Raw genomic sequence first — 23,706 nt, 5'->3', positions numbered from 1 at the left:
TTCAATTTTTTTCTTTAGTGTTCTGCAGTTTTCATTATAAAGGTCTTTCAACTCTTCTGTTAGATTGACTTCAAACTATTTTTTTCAACACTGTTGTGATTGAAATGTTTTTTCTAATTCCTCTTTCAGATAATTCATCACTGGTATATAGGAATACAATTGATTTATAGTTGTTAATTTTATGTCCTGTTACTTTACTGAATTCATTTATGAATTCTGGAAGCTTTCTGGAGTAGTTTTGTGGGTCTTGTTAATATAGAACAATGTCATCACCAAATAAGGATAGTTTGAGTTTTTCTTTTTCTATTTGTATCATTCTAATTTATTTCTTTTGTCTCAATGCCTTGACTAGGGTTTTAAGGACTATGTTGAATAGAAGTGATGAAAGAAGGCATTCCTGTTTTATTCCAGGTTTTAGAGAAAATGCTTTAAATTTTGCTCCATTTGGAATTATGTTGCCCTTGTGTTTAGCATATATAGCTTTTACAATGTTGAGGTATGTTCCTACTATCTCTATTTTTCTAATGTTTTGAACAGGAAAGGGTACTGTACTTTGTCAAATGTATCCATTTGCAATAATCATGTGATTCTTGTCTTTAAGTCTATTGATGTGATGAATTACACTTATTGATTTCTGTATGTTGAAACAACCCTACATACCTGGGATAAATCCCACTTGATCTTGGGCATTATCTTCTTATTATGTTTTTGTATGTAACTTTTGAGTATTTTATTGAGAATTGTTGCATCCATGTGTACCAGAAATATTGATCTGAAGTTTTCTTTCTTTGATGTGTATTTGTTTTGTCTGGCTTTGGTATCAGGGTGATGCTAGCTTCATAGAATGAGTTTTATTAATTTTTTCTTTTTTATTAAATTATTTATTTATTTTAATTTGTTGTACATGATGGCAGAATGCAATTCATTTCATATTACACATATAGAACACAATGTATTAAGTTACTGATTGTACACAAAGCATTTTCACACCATTCATGTCTTCATACGTGTACTTGGGTAATGATGTATAACTCATTCCACCATCATTCTTACCCACTTGCCTCCTCCTTTCCCCTTCCTCCCCTTTGCCCTATCTAAAGTTCCTCCATACCTGCATTGCTCCTCCCCATCACCATTATGAGTCAGCATCCTCATATCAAAGAAAACATTGGGCCTTTTGTTTTTTGGGATTGGCTTACTTCACGTAGCATTATATTTTCTAACTCCATCCATTTACCTACAAATGACATGATTTTATTCTCTTTTAATGCTGAGTAATGTTCCATTGTGTATATATTCCAAAATTTCCCTATCCATTCATCTACTGAAGGGCATCTAGGTTGGTTTCACAATTTAGCTATTATGAACTGTGCTGCTATAAACATTGATATGGTTGTGTCCCTGTAGTATGCTGTTTTTAAGTCCTTTTGGTATAAACTGAGGAGTGGGCTATCTAGGTCAAATGGTGGATCTATTACAAGTTTTCCAAGGATTTTCCATACTTCTTTCCAGATTGGCTGCAACAATTTACAGTCCCACCAGCAATGTATGAGTGTGCCTTTTTCCGCACATCCTTGCCAACACTTATTATTGTTTGTATTCTTGTTAGCTGACATTCTGACTGGAATGATATGAAATATTAGAGTAGTTTTGTTTTGCATTTCTCTAATTACTAGAGATGTTGACCATTTTTCCATATGTTTGTTGATTAATTGTATATCCTCTTCTGAGAAGTGTCTGTTCAGTTTCTTGACTCCAAAAATAAAATACTTAGGAATAAAGTTAATGGAAGAAATGAAAGACCTTTACAATGAAAACTACAACATGCTAAAGAAAGAAATTAAAGAAGACCTTAGAAGATGGAAAGATCTACCTAGTTCTTGGATACTTAGAATATTGACAAAATGACCATACTTCCAAAAGGACTATACAGATTCAATGCAATCCCAATCAAAATCCCAATGACATTTCTTATAGAAATAGAAAAAAACAATCATGAAATTCATCTAGAAAAATAAGAGGCCCAGAATAGCCAAAGCTGGTGGCATTACAATTCCATACCTTAAACTATACTACAGAGCAGTAGTTAAAAAACAACAACAACAACAACAACAAACAGCATGGTATTGGCACCAAAATAGACCTGCAGACTAATGGTAGAGAATAGAGGATTCAGAGACTAACTTACATAACTACAGTTATATTAGACAAAATGCATATTGGAGAAAAGATGGCTTCTTCAACAAATGGTGCTGGGAAAACTGGAAATCCACATGTAACAAAATGAAATTAAATGTCTATCTCTCATCATGCACAAAACTCAACTCAATGTGTATCGAAGACTTAGGAAATGAACTAGAGACCTTGTGCCTAATGCAAGAAAAAGTAGGCCCAAATCTCCATCATGTCGAGCTAGGACTTCCTTAGTTATACTCGTGTAGTGCAAGAATTAAAATCAAAATCAATAAATGAGATGGATACAAACTAAAGAGCTTCATCTCAGCAAAAGAAACAATCAGTGAGGTGAGTAGAGAGTCTACAGAATGAGAGTAAATCTATACCACAGGCTCATCAGATAGAGCATTAATCTCTAAGACATATAAAACACTCAAAAATCTTAACATCAAAAAAAAAAAAATAACCCAATCAGTAAATGGAGTTCTCTCCTTTTCTATTTCATGGAATAATTTTAGAAGTATTGGTGTTAATGCCTCTTTGAAAATCTTGTATAATTCAACTGAGAATCCGTCTGATCATGGTCTCTTTTCATTGCTAGGCTTTGGATGCCATTTTTCTGTTTCATTGATTGAAATTGATCTATTTAAACTTTCTATGTCCTCCTGATTCAATTTAGGTAGGACATATGTCTATATAAATTTGTCAATGTCTTCATAATTTTTTATTTTATTGGAGTATGTATTTTCTAAATAGTTTCTGGTTATCATTTGTATTTCAATAGTGTCTATGGTGATTTCCTTTTCCATCATGAATTTTAGTATTTTGTGGTCCCTTCCCCCAGCTTGTTTAAGTGTTTATCAATTTGATTTATATTTTCAAAAAAAACAACCTTTTTCTCCTTGACTTTTTGATATTTTTATATGTTTGTTTCAAATTCATTGATTTTGGCTCTGATTTTATTGATTTCCTGTCTTCTGCTTTAGGTGTTGACTAACTCTTTTTTATTTTATTTATTTATTTATTTTTTGACTTTGATATGTAATGTTAGGTTGCTGATTTGATGACTCTTTTTTTAAAAAATAAATCAGCTCAATGCATTAAACTGTCTTCTTAGAATCACCTTCATAGTGTCCCAGAAATTTTGTTATGTTTTGTTGCTATTCTTATTTATCACTAAGTATTTTATTATTTCATCCCTAATTTATTTTGCTATCCATCGATCATTCAATATTGTATTATTTAGTCTTCAAGTGTTACATTAGTTTCTATTTTTCTTATTTTATCATTGATTTCTAATTTCACTCCATAATGACCTGACAGGATACAAAGTATTATAACATTTTTTTTGTAGTTACTGAGTTGCTTTTTGGCCTAAGATATGGTTTATATTAGAGAAGGTCCATGTTCTGCAGAGAAGAAAGTGTATTTCATCATTGATGAATAAAATATTAAATATATGTCTGTTAAGTCTAAATAATTAATCATATTTTAAGTTTTATAGCATCTTTATTTAGCTTTTGTTTGGAGAATCTAGTGATGAGAGAAGCATGTTAAAGTTATCTAGAATTATTCTGTTGTATTCTATTTGATTCTTGAAATTGAGAAGGGTTTGTTTGATATATATTTATGATTGTTATGTCTTATTGATATATAATTCCCTTAAACTGTATGAAATGTCCTGATAGGTCTCTTTTGATTATCTTTTGCTTGATGTCCACTTTATCTGACATGAGGTTAGAAACCCCTGCTTGTTTATGAAATCCATCTGGATGATATATTTTTTCCATCTTTTTACCTTCAGTTTGTGGATGACTTTGCCTAGGATGTGAGTCTTTTGGATACAGAATATTATTTGGTCTTGTTTTCTAAATCCAATCTGCAAATCTATGTATCTAATTGATGGACTTAGGACATTCACTCTCAGGTTTATTACTGAGAGACAATTTTTATTTACTGTCATTTTGATTTATTTCTGTTTTTTTAATATTTATTTTTAGTTGTAGTTGGACACAATACCTTTATGGTATTTATTTATATTTATGTGGTACTGAGGATCGAGCCAGGGCCATGCACATGCTAGGCAAGTGCTCTTCCGATGAGCCACAACCCCAGCCCTTATTTCTGGTTTTTAATTAAAATTAGTTTCTCCTATTGCCTATTTTTTTAGTATACTTTCTCTTTTTGGTGGTTGTCAACTTTATTTTTCATTTCTTGTTCATGAAATATCTTATTGACAATGTTTTATAGAGTGAGCTTTCTATTTGTGGATGCTTTTAACTTTTTTATCATTGAAAGTTTTTATTTCTTCATAAAATATGAAGCTTAATTTTCCCAGGTGTAGCATTATTGGCATCCATTTTCTTCCAGAGCATGTTCTGTATTATTCCAAGAACTTCTGGCTTTGAGGGTCTGAGATTAGAAATCAGCTGAGTCATGGATTGATTTCTCTCTAATTGTGACATATCATTATGGACTGGCAGTCTTTATAATTCTATCCTTATTCTGCACGTTAAGCATTTTCATAATAACGTGATTTGGTGTGGTTATGTTGTAATTTTGTATATTTTGGGCCTTGTAAGTCTCCTATATTTGAGTTTACATTTCAATATTTAGGTTTGGGAAATTTTCAGATATCATTTTATTGAAAAGTTTGTGTAATCCTTTGGTTTATGTATCCGTGCATTTGTCTATCCTGATACATCTTAAGTTTTGTCTTTTCATGTTATCCCATATATCTTAGAATTTCTGTTTATGTATCTTAACATTTTCCCCCTATGGTCAACAAACATTATTTTCAAAATTATATATTTTGTCTTCCAAATGGTCTAGTATTCTGGTGATGATTTCCAGTGAATTTTTACTTTGGTTCATTGGTTCCTTCATTTAGAGGATTTTGACTTATTTTTCTTCAGGATCTCTATCTCCTTAATGAAGTGATCTTTCAATTTTTTCTCTAATTTAAATTCTTATATCATCTTTTACATCATAGATTAGTTTAAACTTGAACTTTCTGAATTCCATCTCTGACATTCCCACTACTGTGTCAGTGGAGTTTGTTATTGAGATATTCTGTGTTGTTTTGGATGGTTTCTTTCCTTCTTTTTTCATATTGTTTATGGGTCTACCCATCTATATGGATGTATCTGAAGCTGTAGCATTTCTACTTTGTGACTTTATAGTGTCCCTCTATGTTATTGGTACCTCACAGATTGAGGGGGGAGCTCAACAATATCAATAGTCTATGCAAACAATATGTAGCAGTAACTTTAGTACTTAGTTCCTATTTTTATATTTACAGTTTTAATTGGTACAATATGCAGAAATTGTAGGATTAGGAATTTCCATCAGTAAAAACTGTAAATATTTTTAATTATGTCTGACATAAAATCAAACAATAACCATTGTCTATGACTTCTACCATAGTAATTATTGTTGTGCATTGGTGGTATGCATAGATGTAATAGACATTAATTAGTATTAGGAGGTGTTAAGGATAGAGTTGATTATGAGGGAAAAGAAGAAATAGGACAGTATAAAAATATTTGTAATTTCAGAAGTTGAATAAGGCACATTCAACAGTAACTTAGGCTATGGTGTTAATGAGAAACAATAATATAAAGGAGAAGGAGAGAGTATGTAATTTGGCTGTCAGAAATAGAAAAAAAAAAACAAAGAGAGAGAGGGAGACATGGGAGATAGAGAAGTGGCCAATACTACATAAACAAAATCAAAATATGCTAATTAAAACCCTAACTCTCAAAATATAGGAGTTGAGAAAAATAACACTTTCCACCTCAAAAACAAAACAAAACAAAACAAAGGCTAGAAATAAAAAAAAATAACAAATGTATATATGTATATGTATAGGTATACTTTGAATGAATCATCACACATTCAAATAAAATAAAAACAAATATAGACTTATGTAATGTACAACCACAGATATGAAAAATTGTGCTATATATGTGTAATATGAATTGAAATGTATTTTGCTGTCATATATAACAAATTAAAATAATTTTTTATAGAATTGTTTAAATTAATGAATATTATAAGTAGAAAAACAGAAAGAAAACCAAAATTCAGTGAGCATAAATGTTCCTTGTCAGTTCCCAACTGACTTTCTTTTCATTTCTTCTTGAGATGTGAAGTAAGTGTGGAAATATGGGCCACAAGCTGATGATTCTTTCTTTTTTTCTTGTGTAACCCAGTTGATGTTTGGTTATTAAGGTTTCCCAACTTCCCTACCTGGGAGACTGCTGTAGGCAGGCCATGTTGCAAGTTCATTGGCATAGCCCCTGGCTGTTGAGGAGACTGAGCTACAGCCAGTATAGCCTCTTGTTGGGAGGGTCTAGCCAGCCTAGTCCAGGTGGGCCCAGCAGTAAAATCTTGAGCTAGGTGAGGGTTGAGGCAAAATAATTGGCTGGGTCAAGTGGGCCCGGCTTCAAAGTTGAGGGCCAGGTAGGTGGGGCAGTGATTGGCTGGCAGTGTGGCTGGTATGTCCAATGAACCTAGTCAGCCTAGGCCAGGAGGATCAGAGCCAGGTGTTGAGCCTTATGGGCTGGCAGTGAAGCTCTGGGCTGGACTGGGCAGGCTTGGTGGTGAAGTGCTGGCCTGGCAGACTGAGCTATGAGCCTGCAGCTTTGTGGTGGACTATATAGAGTGCAAGAGGGTTGGTGGACTTGGGCCTGGGGTTAGGGGGTCAGGGTGGGTGCCAAACTTGTTCCAGATCTGGTAGGCATCAAGGACTGGGAGACCCAGTAGGTGCTGGATTCCAGAGGGCATTAGAGACTGGGCTAGTAGCAGGGACCCCATGGGTGCTGTCCAGGTTGGGCTCCTATAATCCACTGGGAGTCTTTCTCTGAGACCCATCAGCTGGACATGTTGAGACCCCAAGGCCCTCAAACCCACCCTTGCCACTTCTTAATCTGCTGTAGCTGACCCTGTTAGCCACTGCAAGCTTCAGGACTCACAGGGCTGAGAAGAGCCAAATTCTTTCTTGCCTCTCTAACTTGTGTTCCTGCTGGGTGAAATGCTCTCAGTTTCTGATTTTCCATGAGTTTATTAGGCCCAGTTAATCTTTGTTAGGCTCAGATGTGTTTTTGAAGACCTGGCTGCAAACCCATGGATCTGGGTTTCCAGTTCCTGTTGGTGCTGCTGCATTTTTGTCCCAATATCGCTCCTGTATCTACTCTCCGCAGAGGATTGATAAACTCAGGCAACTTATAATTTTAGGTCTGTTTAATGAGTTGAACAGTCTCTCATTGGCTAGGGAAGTCTGTCCCACTCACCGCCATATTTTTCACTTTAAACCTTGGGGGAGAAGCAGTATTCCCACTGCTTGAGTTCTGGGTAGCCAAGTTGGAGAAATGCTGCCTACACTAATCCACCATCTTGCCCCTCTCCTCTGAATCCTTTATATAAAATATTCAGAATATGAAAATTCATAAAGATGAAAAACAGGTCACCTGGAGATGAAGGACATAATAAAAATTAATAACATGTATTTACATAAGCTTAAGTGTTGGATTATTTTGGGGAATTTCACAAAAAAGCCTAGAGCCATAGAAAAACTGAATATTGAAAGGTTATCAACATGAGAGGCTGAATCCTAGCCGTTTCTGGTTCAGTCTCATGGGCTAGACTAGACAGAGATGCAGGTTGCACAATATTGCAAATGTAATAATTGCTCTGGAGTCATTCCCTTTAAAACAGTTGATTTATGACACATAAATTTTACCTCAAGAATTTTCAAATGAACTCTAATATATTATCATGTTTGTTATCTGTTTTTTTAGTGAATAGCTTGTTTATATATTTTATCATACACATGTATTCCTGATAATGTGTCTAATCCCATGCAATAATTGATTTTAATTAGTTGAAGCTAATTTGAGGTTTATTAAAACTTCGATTCTGATATATTCAAAATAGATTACATTCAGAAATTACTAAAATTATATATATTAAAGACATATATGTAAACTATACATTAGAATATTATATATTATATATTATATATTTAACATACATAATGCGTATAATATACATAACTATATATATATATATATATATATATATATATATATATATATATATATTATATAATTAACCTGATGGCATTCTACTAATAATGAGAGTTCTGATAAATATTAACACCATTAATCTGTAATTTTGTAAAGTAAAATATACTTGTTTTTCATAGTAAAAATTACATAAGAGTTAAACTCATTTTGTATATTCACATTAGTCCATTTTTATTCACTTTTACTACAAAAATCATATTTTATTTAATTGATACTCTTTCTTGAAGCTTCTTCCTATGATTCTTGGTTGTAATCCAAGTTAATTTACTTCTTTACCAGAGGTTATCACTATCTACACATTTCATTCACAAGCACCATTGATTATCAATAAAATTATGTTCTTATACAAAATATGCTTACAGATGTTTGCTATTTGAATGGTAAGCAAAATGAATAGGAATGGCTAAAACAAACCAAATAGACATTACAGAGTATTACCTTGGGTACAGAATTTTAAAATTTAAGTAAACCTTAGGTTTTATTTTTCTTAATTTTTAAAGAAAAATGAACAAATCTTAATCATACTTGTAAGTTTTAATATCTTTCTCTAAGGAACTGGTAGAACAGTAATGTTCTACCAAACATTAATTGGTAGAAAAACTAAATGACTAGTCAGTAAGGATATTGAAGAAAATTGGAACACTGTTGCCACTTCATTTGGGGACAAGTGCATGGAGTACTGTTTACATGGCATAGGTTAAGGGCATCTGAGTGGCAAACCACTCCCCTCATGCTAGGCATGTGAGAGGCAAACCGCTTACCTTGTAGGCACAGGACTGGGCATGAGGTTGCATGTTGCAAGTTCCTGCCCTTGCTCCATGGTCCATTCCAAGATTGGTCGCTGCAGGGAAAGTTGGCCAGAAATTGCATTGGTTGCTGCCTGTAATCTGCTTAGCTACTGCCTGAGTATATATACATGGTAAGGGCACAATAAAATCTGACCTGCTTCCCACTTAGTCTCAGGAGGCCTTGATTAGCAACTCCACAGCCACACTCTCGTTTACCCTGTTCTATGGACCTCCTCGCTGGACAACAGAGAGCTCATGCAACTTCAACCTAATCAATATGCATAAAAACATGTAAAAATATATAAAGCAATTCTTTTAAAATTCATAAAGATAATGATATGCCTCATAAAGTCTTAACAAATCTTGACAATGAAAATTGGAAAAAAAAGATAATGTGAAATACTACCTAACATCTTAATCTATAAATTTATTTTATCTTTGGATCAGTTTTGGTATATCCATGTTAATTAATTTGGTGTTCATTATTCTGATTTTTGTGAATATTTGAGCTCATTTGTAACTTACATATTAAGTTCAAAATCTCCACTACCCTTCCACTAGAGAAACGGAAATAGTTCAAATACTTCATCTTCTAACCATTACTTTAAAATCAGCAACTTTTAGTTTTGTGTCAATTTTATGGAAAAGAGTATTTCAAATGATTTTACATTTGTAATTTCTAGAAAAATGTAAATTGAATTAAATATACAAAATAAATGTAAGTACATACTTTTTGCATGAAAAAATTTTTTCTTTGAAAATTTTTGTATGTATACTTTGTCCAGAAAACTTGTCATCTGTAATAGCCTCACAGAATAGTAGGGTCATAACAAAACAACAAAAGCTGAATATGGACCAAGTTTAGAGAGAATCCCATAATGATGGATAGAGATTCAGCCTGTTATTTATTCTATGAGTTGCAAATTTTATTTATTTTTTAAAAATAAATATTTTTTGAAAATCTTAACTTTTTAAATTTTAGTATAATCTTGAAAAATATTAATGTCTAGTCTTTGTATTCTGTGAGGAATTAAAAATGGATTTTATACCTGTGCTATGGATTATATGATAAAATAGGGAGAAATTCACTCTCACGAATCTGCCCAAGGATGACTCCCATAATTTGAGCCTGTTCCCTGTCTGTCTGAGCCTCAGGCTGTATAAGTAGATTCATGTGTAGACAGAAGAATGGAGCAGATTACTTCAAACCCACAACTCGATACTAACAACTCCATGGAAAATAATGTGAGCTTATTAGAAAAGTTGTTACTCTTTCTACTAGGTCAGGTTTGATTAAACTAGTTAGAAATAAATGAAACATTTTTTTTTTTTTTGGTACTAGGGATTGAACCCAGGGTTACTTAACCACTTAGCCACATCCCTAATCCTTTTTTGTATTTTATTTAGAGACAGGGTCTCACTGAGTTGCTAAGTGCCTCACTAAATTTCTGAGATTGACTTTGAACTCTTAATCCTCCTGCCTCAACCTCCTAAACCGCTGAGATTACAGGCTCTCACTACCCCACCTGACTAAATGAAACATATTTTTTATAAAAGTGATGATGTGGCCTAATAATTTTAATTAGCTGGAGATTAAAGAAAATAGGATATAGAAATTTAAATAAAGATTACTTAAATATATGCCTGTGCCAGTGTTTTGTGTGTATCAGTAAATATCAGCATTCATGTAAAAATATGTATGAATATACACATGTATTTACAGGAACATTGTGAAAGGCAAAATAGAGCCACGCTCATAATTTCCTCATTATCACCAAGCTAGCAACAAAAATAGATTCTGATTTTGCAGAGAACAAATCCTGGTCTCTAAGAAAAAAAAAATCAAGGAAAATATCATTTCTTTTGATGAGCCATTGAACTCTAGTCTCAGATAGACAAACGTCAACACAAATCTTTTTCTGAAATGTCATATGCCCCTTAAAGCAATTTTTGAATTTTTAAATCAGAACAGCAAAGATGTATTAAAGGGATAGGGATTTGTCATCCTCTGATGGCTCAGAGGTTTTCTTATGTCTGATAAATGGTACTGTGGGGAAATCCAGCAACAAGAATAAACAAACAAATGATTTTAAAAAATTGTAAAGAAAAATCTGCTTTAACAGACCCAAAAGCAAAAACAAACAACCACCCTACACACTCCTAAAATATTAAATCCTTCTTTTACAGGAAATAAATAATTGAATCACCACCTATTTGTTTACTCTCCTCTCAATACAAGCTCAGCAGAGATTGGTTGTTGCTGTTCAAGTCTCTACGCAAATTTGCACTTTGCTGTCCTTTTCTGAAACAACTGCCACATCCTCCTGTGCACCAACCAAGATGAAGAGAAATTTACAGTAGGCTGTTGCCATTTTATCCAAAAGTCATTCTCCTGTGTCCTTCATCTTGGCCAGACTCATGATGTCTTGTCCCATTGCACTGAGCAAGTCCAGAGTGTGGAAAAGCAAAAAGACTAGGTAGGGCTGGGTGTCAGAACACCTGGCTCAGGTGAGAGAGCTCTTCACTACAGGAGGTAGTTAGGTGATAGGCAGAGATGATATGGATGAAACCTAAGGTATCTTCAGCCATCAGAGCCAAAGGATCTATGGCAAAGGGATACCTCAGAGGAAAGGAGTCCTTAGAACTTCCTCCCTGGTAATGGCCCCTGACTGGTTTCTAATCCTCCTGACTTTGGCCACTGGTATTGAGGTGACCACCAAGGATCTGTTTTTGTCACTAGTTTTGCAATTATGAGCAAATCACTAGCCTCACGTTTGTCTTTTTTCCTTCCTTCCTTCCTTCCTTCCTTCCTTCCTTCCTTCCTTCCTTCCTTCCTTCCTTCCTTCCTTCCTTTCCTTTCCTTTCCTTTCCTTTCCTTTGTTTTTATGATGGGGTAATGATCCATTCAATTGATATTCAATGACTATTAAAGTACACTAATGGGGATTCTGAAAAAAGTTAACAAGTAAATACAGTAAATGCTTTCTGTGAAGGAATCAGACAAAAAACAGTTCTGCATGGAACAATGGGGTGGGAAAGGTGTGGGAAATTGCCAGAAGGCAACTCAGAGAGCTAGCAACCAAGTGAAAGCAACAGATATTGGGTTTGGGAACACAAAGAAAATTAACAATAAGAATAAACTGCAGAAGCACCAGGTCTGTGGGATCCTTCAGTGGGGGAGGGAATGTCCCCTCATTGACCTGCAGGAACTTTATAAGGAGGCTCTGCTGTGCAGGAAATTCAGTTTGACCAGAAAAAATGCTTAGATATTGTGAAGTGTGCTGGTGCAGGAGAGAGTATTGGCACTTCCCAGCATATTTAATGAAAACGGGGATGCTGTACCAGCAGCATAAATAGATTGAATTTTCTGAGCAGGAGATTAAAAATCCCTGCATTTTCCTTTCTTTTTCTTTTTTCTCTATTTATGCATCTGTGTATTAATGTATGTAAGTATGTAATTTTTGCCACACTGGGGACTGAACCCAGGGCCTCTCATGTGCCATTCAAGTGTTCTAACACTTAGTACATCCCCACCCCTGATTTTTCTAGTTTTGATTGTCTTTTTCTTGGTTTGCTTTCTTTTGGTGTCCTCAAAACCCAATGGCCACTTGTTTGCTTTTCACTGGATCAGTGGGGGCCCAAACTGTGTCAATCGGGGTACAGGAGTGAGACTGGCATGGATTTAGGGGCAACTTTGGTTGATGATGGGAGCCACAGCTTCTGGACTGCATGTCTGTAGAGCACAGAACACTCAAAGTTGTTTCCTTTTGAAATTGGTGGTCCCACTCTAAGATAAGGAATAAGGCCAAGAGTGAGCAGAACTGGGTCAGGTCAGTGATGGGTGGAAGCTGCTACCACAGCATCCTACTACTGGCAAAGGCTCAGGCCCATACCCAGACATGTCTGGAGTATCTCCTGATGGAACCTGAACACTCCCACTTACCTCCCCCCAGCAAATCTACACACCAAGTTCCTTGGAATAAGGGAGTAGTACAACCTTAACTGGTAAGGATTAGAGGCCTGACCAACAACTCCTGCCAGAGATTAGCCTCCATCTCCAAATATAAAAACGCAGCCATAAGGAGGTCACATTCTGGTCTGAAATAGACAGGATCCCTCAGTAGGTGCTGGCATGCAAGGATGAGGTTTCTGCATGACATCTCCTCTAACGTGTTTGGTTGGTTTTTCTCCGAGCAGAGAGCTAACAAACAATACTATATTCCAAATTGTGTTCCAAAAGCATCCTCACAGCAGGGGGAATTCTGAAATTGAAACCTTGGAAAGAAGTATTTGCTTTTCAAAATTAGATATTGAAATTTTTATCTTTCGCTCTATAAAAGGTTATAATTATTTATTAAAGTTAATTTGTGAAAACATAAAATAAAGTATTTTAATTAGACATGTGTAAAACTTGTAGTGAATTAACATTTGATTGAGTTTCTATCTAGCATATTTTCTAGGAAATTAAAATATCTTTTAAACCAATTTCTGTAGGTCTGTTATATAATTTTATCATAATAAATAGAATTGTATAAACTCTTCAGTAATATTCATCCTTAAATGATTATATGTGTGTGTATGTATGCTGTTATCATTTCAATAAAGTTTTCATTCATATTTAATTGGCAAAAGATAATTTTATTATATGATGGTATACTAAGAAAACAGATCAGTCTCCATATGTCAGAAAAATAATATGAATGTTAAATTAATAAATAAAATGAAAACATAAAGATCATTTTTTTAGAGGATGATGCAGCATAGTTCAGGGCTGGGGAAAGAGTTCAGTAGTAGAGGGTTTTCCTTACATACATGAGGACCTGTGTCCAATCCCCAGCACCACCAAAAAAGAAAAAAAGTAAAAATAAATGCAGCATAGTTCAAATTATAGGATTGTTTGTTTGTCTCCTTCAAATTTGATTAACATCAGTATAGTCAAAGAATATTCATATTCCCAAAATAGTACACTATAACATGGAGCAAATATAAGGCAAATCAGCCACAAGAAAGAACATTAACCTTAATTTATCATAGAGTAGGTACCTTGAGTAAGAATAAAATACGGACAGGCTATGACTTTTAAACAAGAATTTTCCTTTGCATTTAGAGAGGTAAGGGAGAGTTACCATCCCTTAGGAAAAAAAAAATAGGTAGTAAGGAATTAAGATTAACCCAGTAAGGAATAAGTGAATAAATGAATAAAGAAGAAAAGAAAGACAGACTGATCTTGGAAGCTTCTATGGAAGAATTTTAGAAATTCATCTTAAATGGTGCATCTACTCATATATTTAAGGACTGGATTAGACAAAACTAGGTGCACTGCTGAATCTATGGGTTACTAAATTGTCAAATAAATTGGTTTAATAGGTCCTCTCAGTCTCATATATGAAAGTAAAGGTACAGATGAGAAAAGGGAATGACTCTAAGACTCTAAGTGGAGGAGTGGCATTTGTGCATATTCTTAGGATATGTGAATCCTTGTGTTACACCAAGCCTCTCTATACCACAATTAAGTTGAACATGTCTATAGATGTGTATAAAGCCTAACAGAACAATTGTGCTTACCTCAAGGGACAACAGGTTCACAAACACAAACATGGGTACTAAACACTATAATAGTTAAGGCTATAAATATGGCTAGCTCAACTCCTATCTGTACATGTTATTCTTTTTTTTTATTCTCATACAACATACACTCTACAGTATAGAGATGATAAACCAATTATATTATACTGATGAATTGCTTCAATTATCATACTACAAATTAATCTCCCCCTTAAAGAAGGCAGTGTTCTTCATCATTTGTTTCTTATGAGTTCATAGCATTTAGAAGTTTGAGAAGGACTAAGAAGGTCAATCTCTTAGGGCATATTTTTGCTTGCTATGCTATTTTGGAGAAACACAGCACAAGTTTCCATACAAACCTGATATGTATGACTCATATTGAATGTAGTTTTTAGGAAAAACATTGCATAACTTTTTCCAGGTCCTCTGCAGGGCATATTTTACATCTTTGTTCCTCAAGCTATAGATCAATGGATTTAACATGGGGATAATTATGGTGTAAAATATGAAAGCCACTTTATCAGTGTCAAAAGAGTGACTTGACTTAGGCTGCACATACATAAAGAGCAAAGTCCCATAGAACACTATGACCACCGTCAGGTGGGATCCACAGGTAGAAAAAGCCTTACGCCTGCCCTCAGCAGAGTTCATCCTGAGAATGGCTATGAGAATGAGCAGGTAGGACACAAGGACAATCAGAAGAGAGGAAAGCAAATTAAAAGCTGCTAAGATTAGAATTATCACTTCAATTTCATGAGTACTTGAGCAAACCAAAGGTAACAAAGGGAGACTGTCACAGTAGAAATGACTGATGACATTGTAGTCACAGAAGGGTAAGGTAAAAATCTTTATGGTGACCAGAAGGGACACAAATGTACTGTAGAGATAGGGAACTGCTACTAGTATATGACATACCTTCTGTGACATGATGACCGTGTAGAGGAGAGGGTTACAGATGGCCACATAGCGGTCATAAGCCATTGCGGATAGAATAAAAAGTTCAGAAGCAATGAACACAAGAAAGAAAGCTAGCTGTGTAGCACACAAATAATAGGATATTGTATTCTGATCCACAACAAAACATAGCAACATTTTGGGGCCCACAACTGTAGAATAACCAAGATCTGTAGTAGCCAGGTGTCTGAGAAAAAAGTACATGGGTGTTTGCAGGCTCTGGTCCACCATGGTGAGGATGATCATGCCCAAGTTGCCCAGCACTGAGATCACATAGATGATGAGGAACAGCCCAAATAATGGAGCCTGCAGCTCAGGGCGCGATGTGATGCCTTTCAGAATGAACTCGTGCACAGCTGTCAGATTGTATTTTTCCATCTGTTTTTATTAGAAAGCCTATTCTGGATAAATGCAGCATCAAGGTCAATTGATTACAAATATTTGCAAGAGATTAACATTTATTATGCGAACCTAGGGTAGGTAAGCTATGTCCAAACTTTCATATTTAAAATATTCAAAAAATGTGTCTTTACAAATAAAAAATATAAAGAAAGGAATCAGAGATCAACTACTCATTCTCATCTAGGGTAATTTTCTTACTAATGATAATTTTGTGATATCTAGAGATATTTTGTCACAATTGTGAAGGAAACTGCTAGGTTAGAGATCAGGTAAACTACTGAGCATTCTGCCTAAATCAGTGTCTAGATCAACAATTTCATTCTGAGGTTCTAAAACCTTGATAGATAGAGGTAATAGATAGATACATAAATAAATAGACTTTCTGTAGAAAATGGATAGATACAGTTATGTGGATACATAAAGCAAAGATGATAACAGCTTAAACATTTTAAAAATTTGGGCACATAATTATGAATAATAATTGTATTGTTCCTTATTTTTATTTCCAATTCTATAATTACAATCACATAATTACAATTATATTTATTTTAATGAAATGCCCTCTATGCGGATTACATAGTAAAAATTTCTAACAAATTTCATAAATGCATACAACTTTCTAGTTTGACATAATCTTATAAAATCTATATACTGCTAGTTAAAACTGAAACCCTTAGCCTAGTCAGTGTATACAAATATAAAAACTATAAAAAATATTACTAGAAGTTATCTTTATATATATATAAAAAGAAATATATATCTGTATACATACTGTCCAGAACAAAACAAAAAGCCTTTAAAAAGCAGGGTTGTTGAGAATGAAGGGTGATTAAGTGATTCCATGTGTCTATGCTACCTTGAAATATTTCTCAAAGATAGTCACCTAATGTCTCTGTTGTATTGTTGTTTATATATACAATATATACTGTTCATAGGTACTACTGTTATAAACAGTACATTATATTTATACAATAAATAAAATATAACTGTACATTTACATTATAAATATAATATACTGTTTATATACTGCCATATATATGCACACACACACACACACACACACACACATATATTATATATATATATATATATATATTTATATTTAAAATTGTTACCTACCTGAAAGAGGTTTTTATTATATACATAAATTAGCATTCTTATGCACAGGGACTTCACTTCTTCTCCAGGACTAAAATAAAGAATAGATGAGGAACAAGTGACATAGGATGAATATACAAAACATCCAAACTCTATACCATGACCCCATACTTATTAAACTGGACAGTGTGCTGTTGGTTTGGATTATCTATCTTCTATTTTTCATAACAATTTTAGAAATATTTTAGTGTAAGTCACCTTGATGTAAACTGACTTAAAATGTTAATATTCTCCTGCAGCACTGTCCTTATAATTAAGATACCCTTACTTCTTTGTAACAGATTCTTAGTATTTTATATGCAAAAATCTGGGTGAAAATGAGGTAATCTAAACAAATTAGTAGAAAGTCATTGGCACTGGTTTTATACAAGGAAGACTCATAAAATTTCCTTTTGAGAAAGAAATATTATATTTCAATGAGAAAAAAAGGTTGAAATCATTTTGTAATAATGCTCTACAATGTGTAAACATTTAATATGATATATAATACCATCAAAACAATAAAAAATGACATGGATGTGTTGATGGATGTCATTTGAAATATTACTGTCCATTAAATTCATAGAAATTTTTTTCAAATCTGATCAAATTTTTTTCAAACCTCTTTCAAATATGATAATGCATACAAATGTGCATATAAGCAAATGAAAACTATCTGAGCATCTCTAAAAGACTGGAGATGGACAGGTATAGTATAGAGGCAGATGCATGACATTCAAAGAAAAAAATTACTACTGGAATAAAATACTGTGAGCACCAATGTTTTCTAAATAAAAAGGATAGAAATGACACCTTAAATAGTGAAAATTATCATGACATCAATCTACAAGTGAGGTTCAAGGACATGGAATAATACAATTTGACAACATTAATTATAAACAGATTTCATGCCATGGACAATTAACTTACATAAAATATTGCTTAGATTCACGTGACTACCTGACATCCTATCCTGCTACAAATACACAATATTACTAAATTAAACTTATGAAATATTTTAGACTAAAGATTAAAGAGCTATTTTCAATAAATTCAATAAGAAATAGAGTAATTCTTGTTTTCTTTTGTTAAGATTTGGTTTCAATTGTAATCATGAAAAGTTTAAAAAGTGACCTGGTAAGTATGAACTTCTATAAGTAAGCAAAGATGAAAAAATGTTTGCATTCATCAGTGTTGGAATTCAATTGAAAAAATAATCTGGTTTTTATAGTTCAAATCTTCACTGAATACTGGAATTTCATTTTTAACCCTATAATTTAATTTTTTTTAGACTCAGATTCTGCTGTAAAATGAACACTTTACCATCACAATAGAACTGAGGACTTAAAAGTCTCTGACTCTTCAAAAAATGTTTTTCATATCTTATTGTGAAGAGGAGACTCCCTTTTGCTTATGAAGAGACAAGGAATGAATTGTATGTATATATTTATTTACCTAATCATTAAATTTCAAACTATTTTTTAAATTGTCACAAAAACAGTCTGGATACACTAGTTACATAATTATGTCAAAATAAGTCCTAATGTTGTTTATAACTAAAATAAATCAATTAAAAAATCTAAAAAAAAAATCAGCCTTAAATAACTAGGTAACTAAGTGTTTGGAAGTATGTCAAGATGAAAGACAGAATGACTGCAATTTAAATATTACTATTTCATATGGGAATAGTTGCTCAGTGGCAGAGAACTTGTCCAGCATCCTCAAGATCTTGGCTTGCATCAACAGAACTAAACAATTACAATTCCTTGATCATTTACCTCCAGTAACTATTGGCTTCAATTAGACAAATGGTCCTATTTTTTTTTCTTGTATCATGGAATTGAAAGCACAGAACTCAAATAAAAAAATGATCACTAACATTAAATGGCAGGACCATAGCAAAATGTGACCATTTCTATAGATGCTGGTAGCATACACACCACATGAAACCTTCTGTCTTTGTTACCTGCAGTGAAACCTCTTGTTTGGATTGCCCTGTTTTGTTAGCATGGCATTTGCAAGGACAATTTATGGATTCTTTAGCCTTTGGAGGCTCTCCCTGAGGAGAAGCCAAACAACTATTAGAGTATCCCTAAAGCATTTGGAGATTAATAAACGACCTGGAAGATACCCAATAATTGTCAGGGACAATTTGTTTTCAATTGTGATTTTGCTTATTAATTGATCATATGAGCCAGTAATCCAAATTCAGGGTTTTATCCAGAAGTATCTGGTATTAGAATCGCAAAAATATTCTAGCACTCGCATGCTCATTGCAGCATTATTTGAATACCCAAAATGTGGGAAAAAAACTAAACATCTTATATAAGGTATTGAAAACACTCTGTAGCACTAGTTACCATTTTTCTTGGTTATCAATGAATGTACATATCTACAAAATTTACTTAAAATCTGTAAGCTTGCAGAGATTTTAAGTAAATTTTGTAGTATATTAGTGACTGTCTTCTTCCGAAGGTTTCTTTCTTCACCTCATTATTTGTCTTGGACTCCTCCATGATAATTAGCTAGAGGTTTTTCCCTTATTTTGCCAAATACATAAATTTATTATATATTTGAAATGTTTCCCCAAATAGGTGGCTTCATCTGTGAACTTTGCCCTGGGTGTAAAGCCCCTTGTTTTCTGCTCCTGCTGGTTCTCACTGCAGTGGACCTGGCCATGAACCCTAAGACAAAGTCACATGCTCACTTTTATACCATGCTACCAAGCTGATAGTCTTGCTTCCTGTGCTGCTACCCAAGGCTAGCAGAAACATCATGGAAGCAGTTTCATTATGGCCTGGATTATGAGTTCTAGTCACTAAGTCTCAGATGTACACCTTTGGGTATGGACCAAAGGACTCTTCCTGTCACTTGGATTTATGTTGGTATGTTCCAAACTGGGTTTCAAGTCAAAGGCCTGGTTCATTTTCCCTATTCCCCTTTCACAGGGTAAGCATCTCTCTTCAAGCTTTATTGCAAAGAGTTTGTTAAATATAACCACATGATACCACTCTTAAATCATATTTGATTTTCAAAATTAAATTGTTAAAAATCAACTTCACCTATTCACATTAGTCCATCTTTGATTTAATTTTATTTTAATGTATTTATGTGTTCATTTATTTATTTATTGGTGCCAGGGCTTGTATCCAAGGGCAATAAACCACTGAGCCACATCCCCAGCCCATTTTTTTTTTTTTTTTAGTTAGAGACAGGGACTCACCAAGTCTCCAAGATTGTCTTTGTACTCACAATCCTGCTGCCTCAGCCTCCTGAGATAATGAGATTACAAGTATATGCCACTGTACCCAGCTTGATTTATTTTTATAATAAAATTTATACTTTATAAAATTAAAGCTTTGTACATTCTGTTATGTCCCTCTTTTGTTCACTTTTATATGGCTTTTTGACCTTTAATTATTATTTCTATTTTGCATAATTATATCTGTTTTCTCCAATCTGTGACATATTTACTTTTTAATATGTATTTCCATTGTGTAAATATTAGAAGGTTTAATTAATAAATGAATCAATGTTTTAGAATTTTGATTTTGTTTAAGGATATTTTCTGTACTGAATCATAAACAATTATACACACATGTATTCACACAAATAGGCAGTCCATTTGTATGAACAAAATATACACAGATAATCAATGTCGGTGACCAATTTTAACTTTTGATATTTAAAAAAGGAGCTATGTAAATACTAGTAGCTTTTGGTGTTCTTTATATATCCTAGAGATTAGTGCTCTATCTGATATGTGAAGGGTAAAAAATTGCTCCCAAGATACAGACTCTCTATTCACCTCACAGATTGTTTCTTTTGCTGAGAAGAAACTTTTTAGTTTGAATCAATGCCATTGGTTGATTCTTGGTTTTAATTCTTGAGCCACAAGATTCTTATTAAGGAAGTTGGGGCCTAATCCCACATGATGGAGATTAGAGCCTTTTTTTTCTTCTATTAGACAGAGAGTCTCTAGTTTAATTCCTACGTCCTTGATCCACTTTGAGTTGAGTTTTGTGCATGATGAGAGATAGGAGTTTAATCTCATTTTGTTGTATATGGATTTTCAGTTTCCCCAGCACCATTTGTTAAAGAGTCTGTCTTTTCTTCAATGCATGTTTTTGGCATTTTTGTCTAATATAAAATAATTGTAATGTTGTGCGTTTGTCTCTGTGTCCTCTATTCTGTACCATTAGTCTACCAGTCTGTTTAGGTGCCAATACCATGCATGTTGTTTTTGCTACTATTGCTCTGAAATATAGTTTAAGATCTGGTATAGTGATACCACCTGCTTTACTCTTCCTGCTAAGGATTGCTTTAGCTCTTCTGGGTCTCTTATTTTTCCAGGTGAATTTCATGATTTCTTTTTCTATTCCTATGAGGAATGCCCTTGGGATTTTGATAGGAATTGCATTAAATCTGTATAGTGCTTTTGGTAGTATGTTTAGCACGTTTTTTCTTTACATGACAATATGCATATGCTTTTATTATTCTAGTAACTGTAACTTCATAATGTAAACAAAATGCAGTAAGTTCTAAACCATAAAACAATGAGGGAAACACGGAGAATTTTAGAGAAGCTCAAGGATGATGTGCAAAACCATGACATATTACACTCCAAATAGACATAGCACAGCATGGATCATGAGCTCATCTCTGGTTACACCAACTCAGAGCACTGGAAACACAGGAACTACAAACATAGTTTATCACAGAATAAGCATATTCTGCCAAAATAATATTAACTAACAGACTAAGACTTTTTTAAAGAAGAGTTATTCCTTGCATTTACTGAGGTAAGAAAGAGTGACTATCCATGGAACCAAAACAGAAAGAAAGGAATTCAGATTGAACAGTAAGGATAATAAATAATGAATAAACCATGGGAGTCTTTAATTGAATTTGAGACATTAATCTCAACTGGTGCCTTCACTTGTATATACAGATGTACTGAAAGAGACAAAGTGAGAAACTGCACTGAAGCTACAAGCGGCTACAGAGCTGACTATGCTGAGATAGCAGACTCCCTTGAGCTCTTATAGGAAGGTGAGGGTTCCCATGGGAAAAAAGAAGGTGCCTAAGATCCCCACATGGAAAAGTGCCAGGTTAACACATTCATATGACTCTTTTCTTCATATCATCAGATTACATTAACCCATCTGTTACCATAGTCAAGATTGAGTCTAACACAAGCCACAAGAACATAAAGACCAAAATGGAATGAGTGTGTTCATATAAGAAAAGAAATACATACACAAACATGGACAGTGGAAAGTTGATTGCAATGCTTGAGAATATAACAAAAACATTGTAAATTCTCATCCATACACAGTACTCATTCTCCAATAGAGCATGGGACTCTGCTACATACACTAATAGTCTAAGCACAATCCAAATCCATTATAATTTATTATAAAATGTAATCATTCATTATGTTCACAATTCATATGTCATGCTTAAGAATGGAAATTCTTTTGCCATTCATTTTGTTTATATGTGCATTCATACCATTTAAAAATTTGGCTAGTACAAAGAAGGCTGGTTACTGATTATATATATTGAGTCAATTTTTTTGCTTCTAATACAACTTGGAATGAAACAGACTGGGTTGTTGTAAAATCTGATTTAAATGGCTTATTTTATATACCTTTAGGAAAATATATTGCATATTTTTTCCATGTGCTTAGTAGGGCATACTTTACATCTTTGTTTCTCAAGCTGTAGATCAAGGGATTCAACATAGGGATGACAAGGGTGTAAAATATGGAAGCCATTTTTTCAGTGTCAAAAGAGTGACTGGACTTTGGCTGTACATACATATATAACAAAGTCCCATAGAATACTATGAGTGCCATCAGGTGGGATCCACAGGTGGAGAAAGCCTTGCGCCTGCCCTCAGCAGACTTCATTCTGAGAATGGCTATGAGGATGAGCAGGTAGGACACAAGGACAATCAGAAGAGAGGAAAGCAAATTAAAAGCTGCTAAGATTAGAATTATCACTTCAATTTCATGTGTGTTTGAACAAAGCAAAGAGATCAAGGGGAGACTATCACAGTAGAAATGACTGATGATATTGTAGTCACAGAAGGGTAAAGTAAAAATCTTAGTGGTGACTAGAAGAGACAAAAAGATCCCATACAAATAGGGGACTGCCACCAAAAACTGACATATGCTCTGTGACATGATGACCGTGTAGAGGAGAGGGTTACAGATGGCCACATAGCGGTCATAGGCCATCACAGACAAAATATAAATTTCAGAAGTAATAAACACACAAAAGAAAGCTAGCTGGGTAGCACATAAATAATAAGAAATTGTATTTTGATCCACCACAAAATTCACCAACATTTTGGGGCCCACAGCTGTAGAATAACCAAGGTCACTGAGAGCCAGGTGTCTCAGGAAAAAGTACATGGGTGTTTGTAGCCTCTGGTCCACCTTGGTGAGGATGATCATGCCCAAGTTGCCCACCAGTGTGCTCATGTAGATGATGAGGAACAGCCCAAACAGTGGAGCCTGCAGCTCAGGGCGTGAGGTGATGCCCTTCAGAATGAACTCATGCACAGCTGTGAGGTTGGGTTTTCCCAT

The 23,706-nt window shown here is 34.1% G+C and overlaps 1 protein-coding gene and 1 pseudogene across 2 annotated transcripts; both read right to left on the bottom strand.

Moving 5' to 3' along the window:
* Positions 1-14,938: 14,938 nt before the first annotated feature.
* LOC308641854 (olfactory receptor 8K3-like) lies at positions 14,939-15,949 on the bottom strand (the record flags this gene model as incomplete). Its single annotated transcript, XM_081280438.1, has 1 exon — positions 14,939-15,949. One exon carries the CDS (start codon positions 15,947-15,949, stop codon positions 14,939-14,941), a length of 1,011 nt encoding a protein of 336 aa, XP_081136564.1.
* A 6,816-nt stretch (positions 15,950-22,765) lies between these two features.
* LOC308638809 (olfactory receptor 8K3-like) lies at positions 22,766-23,706 on the bottom strand (annotated as a pseudogene). Its single transcript has one exon. The product of its transcript is annotated as an olfactory receptor 8K3-like (transcript).

The sequence above is a fragment of the Spermophilus citellus genome, assembly GCF_964194105.1.
Source record: "Spermophilus citellus genome assembly, chromosome: 2".
NCBI classification, from domain to species: Eukaryota; Metazoa; Chordata; class Mammalia; order Rodentia; family Sciuridae; genus Spermophilus; species Spermophilus citellus.
This window is presented reverse-complemented; position numbering and strand designations above follow the sequence as displayed.